Source organism: Priapulus caudatus, unplaced genomic scaffold (assembly GCF_000485595.1).
Source record: "Priapulus caudatus unplaced genomic scaffold, Priapulus_caudatus-5.0.1 Scaffold235, whole genome shotgun sequence".
NCBI classification, from domain to species: Eukaryota; Metazoa; Priapulida; class Priapulimorpha; order Priapulimorphida; family Priapulidae; genus Priapulus; species Priapulus caudatus.
In genome coordinates, this window is record NW_014577296.1 from 305,648 (window position 1) to 318,208 (window position 12,561).

Genomic DNA, 12,561 nt, shown 5'->3' on the forward strand with positions numbered 1-12,561 from the left:
CTATCGAACGGTATGGTCCGCGGCATATTAGATAAGTACCAGGGTACATTCGGTTTCCAGCTGATACCAGGGATACGTTCGTACAGTACACTGGGAGGATAGACCTCTCAGGCAGTACTAGGAGTACTAGTATTAGAGTAGAGCTAGCCTCTAGAATATAGCCCTCGCTCCGCCACAGGTTTTTTGTAGATACTTGAGAATTTGTACGGCGAGAATGTTGCTTTATTTGGTCCGTACCAAAGAAGTATTAACCCCAAAAAGTTGTCTTTGCTTTACTACCTGAAAAAATTGCCTAGTATCGTTCTATGTATAGCACCCTGCGGGCGGAGCGGAGGGGATTATAATTCTAGCTAAGTAGAGCTAAATACCAACAGGCTCTCCGACTGTTCACGGCGTAGGAACCTCTCGCCTCTCGCCAACGTTTAGTCCAGTAACCAGTGTTAGCGAGAAGGGAACTGTGTGTTAGACAGTAGAGCGTAGACTCGAGTCACGGCAATAACCGGGCATCAACATGAAAGTCTTTCAATGCAGATAAAATTAAAACTGTGTGAAAACTCAACACTACAACACAACGAGTTACATAGTCGTAGCATATTAAACATTTTGATACATAACCACACTTCAGCTAAGATGTACGGTAGCCCGACCAGGCTGTGCGACGGGATCTCGTCTAGTACCGGTCTTACTAAACCTAGCAGCACGTTCTTGGAGCGTAGATATACGGGGTGTTGTTGCACTTCTCGTCAAATCGCTTCCACAGTCTGTGTATCACAGAACTTTCCATCGGCCGTCCGCCCATGGTTGGCGGTGAAGACCATGAGATACGTAACCCAAGTTAGTATCTTGGGTTAGTATCTATGGGCTGAACTGAGGGAACTCTCGCCATTATCTTTTTTGCCAGCCTCATTATCTGCGAGAATTCACCGTGTTTACACTTCGGGGTCTTTTACCCAGATCTGGGGGTTTTTCACTTGCAATCTGGGGTTTTTTCTAGAAACATTGGAGTGCAATTTGTCTGCAGAGTATATTTGTTCCGCGCTCCTGCCCAGCTCGGCGAGTCATACGGAACCGAAACAGACGTGGTATTGGTGTTTTTTTTTTTTTTTTTTTTTATTTTTTCTTTTTTTCTTCTACGAACGATGGTCATCACTAACATAATGCTGAATAACATCATTTTAGCGCTTAAATGCGACCTAAAAAATTGCTTTAAATGCGACGCTAACTAATTGCTGATTTGCTAACTAGGCGCTGATTCAAGCAGGAAACACTGCTGATTGATGCAAAACAACTGCTGATGATGCAAAAACACAACTGCTGAATATGATACACGAACAATCATGTTCAACATGCCATTATCATCGCAGAAAACGCCATCACGCTAAAAAATGTCGGCATTTCAGAAAGGTATGTCTCCCTCTCGCTGATATCCGCGACTAACAAACTGTTCATTCAGCATTAATTGTCTCCTTTTTGCTGATATTCAGCGCTAGACAAAAGTCCAGTTTCAGCATAAATCGGCTGCCTTTTGCTGATATCCAGCGCTAAGAAGGGCCCTATATCAGCAGTTATATGCAATTGCATAGACATTGTTGCACACAGGCACGCGGCCAAACACAAGCCAGCCAATCACAGAGCAGCTTACTAAAATCAATGTTGAACTTTTGACAGCTCTGCTTTTGAATGCTACATTGCTAGGCCATTACTGCATTAGTGAAATTATCAGGACAGTTGTCAAGAGCTAATTATGAAGGTATTACGTTCAATTCTTCATTATGGAAGAGAGCCGCCCCCTGTACCATGCAAACTGTCTCGTATTTACAGTTAGTTATGCCTAGAACTTAGAAGTTATTTCCGTGTTAGTGCAGCTGAAGGGGTCGTTGTTGTATCAGGTATCAGGTACAGGGTCCGGCGCCGGGTTCTCACGTCGCGCGCCATAGCAGGTGTCCGCTTACATTGACGAAAGTTTTTTTGTGGCTATGGTACAGACTCGGCCGATACGGTCACTCTGGCGGCCCATATATAAGTATAATCATGTTATATAGAATCATTATTATTTAATGCAAATAAATACTATATAGCAATAACGTTATGTGTTGGTGTGTTTATAATTTAGATTCTATTATATTACTATAACTATTGTACGACGGGTTTTGGTTTACGATTGTACGATGGGAAGATGGCTGCGCCCTGTACTTGTAGATATAATATTAATAATGTCATAATAATGGGATGTGAGCATAGAAATAATATAGTCTATAGATAACAGTTTATCTATAGTTTATATATATATATATATCTATAGTTAGACTATATTATTTCTATGAATGTGAGCTTCAAAAGTTTGTTCAAAATTGTCATTGGTATTCCCTAGTCTTGTCACTCTTGTCAGTCTTGACTTGAAGTTGTGTATTGAACAGAGTGGCTATATATGCCCGGCAGCCGGCATATATCTGACGGCTGCCGGGCACGGTCTTCGATTTCCTAAATGCTCGGTAGTTTTTTTAAATTATTTATCGTTATCTCAAGCTCAAACAAGGGTGTAGGTTAGAGTTTAGGATTAGAATTAGTCGCGAGTATAGGGTTAGGGGTATAGATTCCATAATGTAACCCGAAGACCAAGAGGTTCGCGCTTGGGCTTGCGCCGTTACATGTCATTGATGATACTGTGAACTCTTTGTACATATTGTGTATTGTATTGTAATCCCCCCCCATCCTCTGGGTTTGGGGACGGCGTTGATGGTGTGCTTACCGGCTTACCATTATTGTATCTAGGGTTTAGGGTTATAGATGTTTTAGGTCGTTTTTGTGTAGGGTGTAGGGGCTTAGGATACTGCGCGCATTTGGGAAGATACACAAGACCGTGCGCCGGCTGCCGGGCTGGTATAGCCTTCATTCGTTTTTATTGAAACCGATTCACAGTGCCATTTTCAGAAACATGCATACGTAGTTATTATGGCCTTCATTCAATAATGGGAATTATTGTAGATATCTAATTCTATGGTCTTGTATTGTTGGGTTACACATTTTTGTGACAGTTATAACTATATAACTAGGTATAACTTAAGGCCAAGACACACTGCAGCGACCGACCGTAACGACAAACGACAAAATTCGCGGCGACTGGCGCAAACACACTACAACGACAGCGACCGACGTTGGGTCAAAGTTCACCCATCACTCGCCACACGTGCCAGTGGTACAGTGTACACATCTCACAATGAACAATGGCAAAACTCCTGCTGCTGCTTTTTAAATAGAAGCTCAAGCTGCAAATTCCACTCTCGGTATACGCGCATGGGAAGATAATTATAAGTAAGAATGTACGCTTGCAGAATTTGTCAGTACTGGACGTACTGGTGTAGTACAGTGACCGGTATAGTTTGCACAGCTGCACGCTATAGATTAGACGCGCAGTTCGCTTTGCCGCTCTCGCTCGCCATGTGCGGAGCTCCGTTGTTCGCGAAGCCTCGCACTAGATAGATACAGTTCCTATTTTGGGCTTATTGGAGAGATATAGATAGATGAGTCGCTTGTGTCGTGCGTGTGGTGCAATGGCTCATAGGAACCAAGTTCTATTTTTCCTCGCAAAAAAGGGTGTGGTGTGTCATTCCGTACGGTCGGCTTGCTGTCGCGTGCAGTGTACGTGTCTTGGCTTCAAGGCGCTTTAGGATGGCTTTAGGTATAAGGGCTTTAACTCTCTCTCTCTATGTTTGCATAGGCTTCTTATTGCATCTGCGCTATGATCTGCTCTATGATATATGATGGTGATCATCCCCTGCAGTTTCTCGCTCTTTCTGTAAAACTCGATAGTAGCGCAGGTGTCCGAGTGTGGTATCAGGCGCTCTCATCCGAATCAGTCCTCATCAATATAGCTCGGCTCGCAGCGGGCTGAATTGCATAATCGATTACGGTTGGTCTTACCGAATCGAGTAATCGATTATGGAAGTCGGATAGGTCGCGCTCAATAATTAGCATAGATGTGCTTGTAATGCTTACTTTGTATATCATCTTTTTACATAGATGTCGGTGACTTGGATTCATGTTTTGATGATCATGCTTATTCTTCTGTGAAGGTTGGCTGTATGTAGTGTACAGGATGCTCTCTTCCTATACGAATATTTTAAATATTCTAAAAAGAGTAAGTGCGCTCTCGTAATGCCTTGTACTCTAGTAAACATCTCGATTTTCATCGTCGGTCCGTGCATGTACCTCGCTCGCTAAGCTGTTATCGGTAGCATTAACATTCAGCATTGTAACTTTACGGGATGTGTGTGCTGACAACGGGCCTCGCCGGGACTATGGTTGGCCTCACTTGTCCATGCTCTCAAATAGCTCCACATCCGGTTGAGGTCTCTCCGTGGGGGGTGGGGTGGTGGTGGGATTAATTATATAGATATATATATATCGCTCTATTTGAAATTTTTATTCATATTTTATCGACGACTCTTCTCGCAATATAATCACTATGACTCCGTGGGTGGGGAAAACCTTTTTCATGTTACACATTTTCCATAACAAGCTCAGCTGTTTTTCTGGAATGCATTAATTACTTGTGTGAAGCAAGGTATTGCTCTATGGCAACATGTCCTACCTAGAATGTATAATACCTGGCCAAATAGCTCCTCTGGGCTCATGTACACAAGTTTGCACCATTGCTGGGTTATTGTTGTTACAAATTTATGGTAAAGGTCAGGGCTGAGGGCAACACACCTAAAGATGTCATTCCATTGTCTTATGCGGGAAATAGGCCCGCTTGCACAAGGGATTCCATCGATCGAGCGGTAGTACTAACGTATCTGTTATGTAGACAGTTTTGATTTGATCAGTTAGACTTGATTTGAGTTCTAGCTATTTCACAATTTTGAAAAGTTGCAAGTGCCGCTTCCACATTTGTTGTTTGAACAAGTGTCTTGTTTTTGTTTTTGTCTTTTTGTCTTTGTTTTTGTCAAGTCGTTGTTTGAGTAAGTCTCTTTGAGAGAGTGATTAAATGCATTTATGCGGCAAGTCGATGTTTAGATGTTCGGTACTATGTAGCGGTAAATTTTTTTTTTTCCGTCTTAATTTGTTACTGGCATTTCATCCAGAGAGACCGGGTACAATATGGCGTTGCGCAAAAGATGCCCGTTGTCTCCGCGCGAAAGCGGTTAAGCCGCGCACTTCCGGGGACTGAGCGCACGCGACTTTGCGCGGGGTGTTGTATGTAGCATCTCCGCGCTCCACCGCTATACGAGATGGTCGTCGCGCGAAGCGATAAGGCGCCTGCGCCATGCCGACGCGGAATGCGATGATAGGCGGGGCCAGCCTAAGCATCGCACAGTTTTCGGGACACGTACATCGCTCGGCCTACATCGGCTTGTGGAGGGCGGGCCTTTCCGATTATAGATTGACACGCGTCTGCTACATCCTCGCCGTCGTCCGTACCGGTCACCCTGCCGTAGTTCGTACCTTATCTGGCGTTCTCCCACTCTCTTTCTCTCCTTTCTCGCACTCCCACCGGTCGTCGTCTCTCCTCTCTCTTCTCTGCTCTCTCTCTCTTCGTCGCTCGCTCCGCCGCCCACGACGGTTAATAAGACGTAATCTTATATACATGCATCAATGCCGTGCACGCAGCCAGGCCGGCACAAAGCATCGCAACTTGCCCAGCTGTTTATCAATAAAATGGAATGCCTAAATAAATACAAACTATTTTCTACGAGTCACCGCCAGCGCAAAAACTTCCGCAGCCCAGCGTTTTCGTTTGGATATAGCATTTGGACCGTGCCAGACCGCCACGTGAGCGCGGCCCTCTGGGAGGGATGGGAGCTGGAGATGTCGCGCTCGCCGTCTTCGTAAAAACAGTGGATATTATATATTTTTTGTGTGTCAGTTTTCGATGCGGCTATTGTATGGATTTACTACCGTGTAAAACTGCCGCGGCCACGCCAGCATTGTGCTCGCACGACCCGTGCCGTCCCGGGCAGCGCGGGGTCAAGAGGTTGCAAAAACTGTGCACGTTACGAGCTAGCGCTTTTCCAGATAACATCTAGTAGGAATTCTCAGTGAAAAAACAAACATCATCAAGTGGCTTAGCAATCCGTCGGGGGTACTAAGATGGCTCGATAAATTTGACTCGCACGTCCGATTCGAGGTAGGACTGGCTTACGGACCTTAAACTCGGACAAGTATCTTCGCACACTCAAAGTTATAGGTTAGTGCAGCGTGTGGAACTCTCCACCGTCGGGAGCAGTCCTAAAACCCGATCGCCGACCATCCTTGTGGTTGGAAAAAATACTTGAAAATCCCTCCAGAGAGCCTCGTCGCGCATCTATGGCACGCCAATAATGTACGAGAATAATTCAGGGCGTGAAACGGAAGAACTACAACTCGCTTTTCTAGACGAAAAGAAACGCCGCCGACCAGCCCAACACGAGCCAATTACCAGCATTCTGTATTTATTCTCGACCTCACGTGCATAGTCGAAAGGCTTGTTTGGAATCGCCCAGCGAACTCCTCAATTGACCGGTTCATACGCGCTCTTATCCTGCCTACCCAAAGGCGCACTGGCCGAAATTTTACTATATAAGGGCAGGCGGAATAAGATTTATTGTCATCGCCTGCCGCTGGCCGTTTGCTTCGCATGTCGCGCGGATATCCGTGGCTGCAGAGTCGTCTATGAGCTGTCTCCGCTGTGCCTCCCTGTCCTGTTGTGCGTGAGCGCAGTCAGTCTTGTCTCGATCTTCTGCGTTGCTTTGCCGGTCAGTCAGTCAAGTGTCTGTCTGTCTTTCTGTCTATTTACCCAAATACATGATAGTGTGGCTGCTACGCTGGTGTGCCAGAAGTAAAAATTTGCAGATAAATGCGCCCTGACTGTATATACGTAATATCAGAAATACGGTATATATTTTAATCGGCGCGCATCTCGGACCTTATTTCTCTTTGTCAGATCTACAGAGAGAATTGTATAAACATCTGCTTCTACAGCAGCAATCGATTACTCTGTATCAGCCAAAATAACGTAACATAACTATGTAACAGTATATCTTGGTATCATATATCTATAAAAATACAGATGTAATTGATAATTCTAATAATTTGCGTGATGACAGTGAATTTTAAATTGCCTAAGTAACTACAAGGAATGCTTGGAACTACAGCCTCTCTTCATGCATTCTGTATTTAGTGGATTCTCTTTATTATATTATCCAACAGCCAAGTACGATACAACTACGGCTCACACGCACATAGTCACGCACCACTGCACACATCGACAATGTACGCATCATAACTACTCCTGTCTTCTCTCTCTCTCTCTCTCTCTCGTCTATCTCTCTCTCACAGTCTCAGCATACAACACTTCCTCTCGTGGTTCTCTCCTCTCTTCTCTCTCTCCTCTCTCGTCTCTCGTCTCTCACACGGCGCGCGTCACTACCTCTTCTGGTTCTCTCACACGATGCGCGCGTGCAGTTGCTATCTGTACTCTGTGATGAACACAAATTTTTCTTAGGTATGTACCGACCAATGACAAAATTCCTAAATAGTTTTAGCAGCAGCCTGTGATTGTTAAAGGGAGAGTTTAATCTAGGTTCTAGGCTTATTTTCAGCTAATTTAGGTTATAATTACGCTACATAAAAAGTTTCATGGTTCAATCACCATTAGAAATATTTTTTTTTAATGTTTTAAAACTAACGACTACAGTTTAATTACAATGACGGTGGCAACACTCAAAACGCACGATCTGATAAGTTGCGCAAAACCACTTTCCAGCCAAGGGCTACAGACCGAGGGTGTTTCTTATTTATTCATACGACATATAGTTTCAGTTATAATATGGATAAATTTGCCCTAAAATGAATATCGGTCAGTTATATAGCATTTAGGTATAAATATAATTGCACTTTTGTGATTAGACCTCAGTCTGTGACGTGCAAAATAAATTGTCAAATACGCAACTTTTTTGGGGTGGCATCACGGTCGCGGGTGTCATGGCGCCGTTCAAATTTCGTAGCATTGATGTGTAATTAATTATAACAATTAAATTAGGTATCTGGTAACAAATACGTGTGGGTATAGACGATTTGTTATACAGTAAGTACAGTTGTATGCAGTAAAATCCTAGAGGCTACTGTACAGGTCTGCCACGCGCATATTGTTACGCGTACGTACGTACCCGCTTGAAGTGGTCGAGGACATCGCTGTGGAAGGAGGATCGGAATCCGCAGCTACTGCAGTAATACGGCATCTCTCCCTCAACGTGTGTCATCCTCATGTGACGCACGAACTTCTCCTGCGAGGAGAACGCCTTCTCACAGATACGACACGTGGTCGCCAGCACCTTCTTCCGCCGATGCACCTGCGTGAGCGAGGGAAGAGGCTGAGCGCCATGGCAACGGGCACGCGACACGCTCGCTCATCGCGGTAAAGCCTGGGACACACCATGCGAATTTATTCGCACGTCCGCAGCGAAAATATCAAACATGTTCGATAGCTGCGAGTTTAGGTGCGGATGAAATTCGCCAGCGCTTCGGCGGACACACCATGCGAATTTCGCTGCGATTTTACAATCGCTGCGGACGTGCGAATAAATTCGGATGGTGTGTCCCCCGCTTAAACAATCATTCAGCAACAGCGCGTGGAAACGCCACTCATGGGAAGGCTGTTCATTTCTACCGCGCGCAAAATACGTATGTAGCGATTGTATGCCTAGTGCCTTAAAAAAAAGTTCTGCTTCATCATGAGTAAATGACGTATTGATTAATCGTTTAGACAATTAAATTGTTTATACAAAAGCATTTTACCACCGTGCAGGCAATGTACAAACTTCACATCCGTTTACAAAAATGTTTCAGGCATGTCACGCCGCGCCGTTACTGTAGCACACATGGTGTATAGCTAAGTCAGCATGCTGAACGTACATACACACACTTGGATTTCACAACCAATTCAGACAACGAACAAAGACAACGTCCGTTTACTGCGAGGTTTCACGATAGCGTCACACATCGGAGAGTTTGTTGACGCGAGCACGCGGCGCAGCACGGACGATCTTACCTCGTCAAAGTGACGATGACACCTCGTCAAAGTGACGATCTTACCGCGTCAAAGTGACGATCTTACCTCGTCAAAGTGACGATGACACCTCGTCAAAGTGACGATCTTACCGCGTCAAAGTGACGATCTTACCTCGTCAAAGTGACGATCTTACCTCGTCAAAGTCACGATCTTACCTCGTCAAAGTGACAATCTTACCTCGTCGACGTGATTCTGCTGGTCGAACGGCGTCTCGAAGTGTTGGTGGCACTGTTTGCACGTCGTGAGATCAGACAGGTCGATGACACGTGACTGGTCACGCTCGATGTGTCCCAGACAGTGCTGCATGAAGCTGACGTTGTTGCTGAACTCCTTTGTACACAGGTAGCACTGCGTGTGACAATACAGGTACGTGGTGACATCACTGACATAGATAGCAATGTGTGTGACAATACAGGTACGTGGTGACATTGACACAGGTAGCACTGCGTGTGACAATACAGGCACGTGGTGACATCACTGACACAGGCAGCAATGTGTGTGACAATACAGGCACGTGGTGACATCACTGACATAGGCAGCAATGTGTGTGACAATACAGGTACGTGGTGACATCACTGACACAGGCAGCAATGTGTGTGACAATACAGGTACGTGGCATCATCAACAGTCTCACAGAGAGAGACTAATAGAGAAAGGGAGAGAGACAGACAGAGAGAGACACACACACAGGCAGAGAGAGAAGGGGGGAGAGATACAGAGTGAGAGGGTGAGCACCCTCTCCTCTAACGTAAGACAACCAGCTAGCGATTATGGAGAGACATTTATGGGGACGTCAATCGCATGCGGGAAGACACGCACGCGTGACGTCACGCGATCCTACCTTTATTGACGTGCAGAACGTGTCATCGACATGGTTCGGGTCGCCTTGCTTGCGGCTGTAGTAGAATGTTCCCTTGACGGGAGAGGTCAGTGCAGCAGTGGGACTATTGCTCTTGGGTATTCCTGTCACACATACAATACCATTACTGAACGATGGCACTACCACCTTGTCTCTCCAGTACAACATTAGGCACCGTGTTGCTATTATATGAGTATGACGTCAACCCAGGCTGGCTGGGAAGATGGCATGAAAATAACTTCTTTACATATCTCCTTATTAACCTAATTAAAACCTAATTAATTAACCTAATTCGTGGAGAAATGATAAGAAATGCCAAATGGTTTATAAGGATGGTCCCTAAATGTTTCCTGACATGGACAACCGTTAATGGTATTATTGGCAGTGAGGCAGGATTGCAACCAACTCTTTTCTTCGTAAAAGTAATTCCTATCCATAAAACTGTGGCCCATAAGTCAGCTATAGGCTATACGACAAAATCTTTCTTGGGGGAATATTTTCAATTGTCGCACGGGTGGCAGAAAACCGGAAATATTTTTGTCGGGAATATTTTGATTGGTTGCAAAGTGACATGTTTTTCAATCAAAAATGTTTTTATCAGAAACATTTCAATGTCACACGAATCACAGCCAACCAGAAACACTTTCATCATGAATGTTCCGACTGGTCGCATAGATTGTAGCCAACCAAAAATCTTTTAACCCTGCACAAACTTTGCAGGCCGCACACACTTCGACAACCGAATAATTTCGACGAAAACTGAGATGCGTTCGCGGAGCACGTCCGACGACAGGGGGCGCCACTCTGGCCGTACCTGCTCTGGGGCCATCGTCGCCGCCCAGCACCTGCTGGGCAGTGAAGCGCTGCTTGCGGTTTCCTCGCGGTGTCTGCTGATCGCTATCCTCCTCATTGTCCAGCAGGATCACCTCCTGAACCTGCTTCGTGCGGGACAACGCTGCCGCCGCCGCCATCGACGCCCCGGTAGTCACCGTCACCGAGTTTCGCATTGTCGCCGCGGTGACGGCGGTGTTACTACCTGCCACTGCCGAGCTTCGCATTGTTGCCACGGTGACGGCGGTGTTGCTACCTGCCCCGGGCAGGAGGCGGGGTATCAGCCCCTTTGAGGCGTGTGAGGAATCTTTGAGAGCTGGTGCGTGTTCAACTGAAGCTGCGAGAGAGAGAGAGAGACAGAGAGAGGTAATGATGTTTTTTGCACGTATTGCTGTCGCTTTGTTCTACACAGACAGCGTATTTGTTCGTTATTATTGCGATTATATTGTTTATTATTATACTTATATTAGATTGCGATATATTATATTGTTTATTACACGTAGTCAGGCAGAGACAGCAGCAGAACCAATCGCAGGCACTCATACGGGCTCGATATAAAAAGCCACGGTCAACGTCACGCGCGTCACATACCTGTTGACCTCGGAGCGATGCCGTGAAAGAACGAGCGGTAGTTGCCCGGCGACAGTCTCTGCTGCTTCAAGGTCACGCTGGGGAAGGCGAGGGCCACGACCTTGGACAGGTTGACCCCCGTCGGTGCAAAGCCGCCAAACTGTCGCTTGATGAAGCCTTCGATGTCGCTGAACATCACGGCGCTCTTCGAGTCCGGAACAAACTGCAGCCGCAGCCTGCAACGCATGATGACACGTTACAGACGCATCAAAACACGTTATAGACACATGACGACATGTTATAGACGCGCGACGACATGTTGTTATAGATGCGTGATAACACGTTATAGATTTTCCTGTGAAAGCCTGCTGTTCGCCTCATACAGAGACCGTGACATTTACTCTCGCTACAAAAACGTTGTCTTAAGCTTTGTACACAGATTTTACAGCCGGCTAGTCCGCCACATGCCAACACTAAGGTGGTAATCATCGTTGACTGATACGCAGTGTACTCCTTCACAGATGAATGTGTGTGCTTACCATTTAGCCTGCTCCATTGGCTGGCCAGATGTACGTTTTGGTGTCAACCTTGGCAAGCCAGGCTTCACTGCTGCTACTGCTGCTGCTGCTGGTGATGCTGCTGCTGCTGCTGCTGCTGCTGCTGCTGCTGCTGCTACTGCTGCTGCTGCTGATGCTGGTGGTGCTGCTGCTGATGCTGCTGCTGCTGCTGGTAGTGGTGGCGGTGCCGCTGCCGCCGTAACAACATATCCTGATGAGTGAACGACGTGTGTGAGAGAGGTTCAGAGAACGGGTGCCACACGTACGGGTGACAGTAACTATCCCCACGCTCCACAAACACACACACGCTCTTATTCACGCACGCTCATTCACATAGAAACAATAATTTATGCACGCACGCTCACTTACACGCATGCACGCTCATTCACGCACACACGCTCATTCACATAGAAACAATCATTTATGCATGCACGCTCATTCACACATGCACGCTCATTCACACATGCACGCTCATTCACGCACACACATGCACGCTCACTTACACACATGCACACTCATTCACACATGCACGCTCACTTACACACATGCACACTCGCTGATTCACATACAAACACTAATTTACACACACACTCCCATTTACAGTTACACACACACACGCTCAACCAGATGCATGCACGCACGCACGCACACACACACACACACATTGACGCACACACACACACGCACGCACGCAC

General features: G+C 46.1%; 2 protein-coding genes across 2 annotated transcripts in view; both read right to left on the minus strand.

Annotated features, from left to right (window-relative positions):
- Positions 1-11,984, minus strand: part of LOC106807800 — a 14,969-nt gene extending 2,985 nt beyond the window's left edge. Inside the window, exons 1-6 of the mRNA XM_014810254.1 lie at positions 11,849-11,984; positions 11,331-11,545; positions 10,723-11,076; positions 9,891-10,012; positions 9,227-9,397; positions 8,144-8,330 (exon numbers count right to left, since the gene is read on the minus strand). Coding sequence (XP_014665740.1) covers positions 8,144-8,330; positions 9,227-9,397; positions 9,891-10,012; positions 10,723-11,076; positions 11,331-11,545; positions 11,849-11,865 — 1,066 coding nt within the window. The 5' untranslated portion in view covers positions 11,866-11,984. The remainder of the gene's footprint in view (positions 1-8,143; positions 8,331-9,226; positions 9,398-9,890; positions 10,013-10,722; positions 11,077-11,330; positions 11,546-11,848) is intronic.
- Positions 1-12,561, minus strand: part of LOC106807799 (protein-methionine sulfoxide oxidase Mical-like) — a 55,530-nt gene that overhangs the window by 36,368 nt on the left and 6,601 nt on the right. The window lies entirely within an intron of this gene.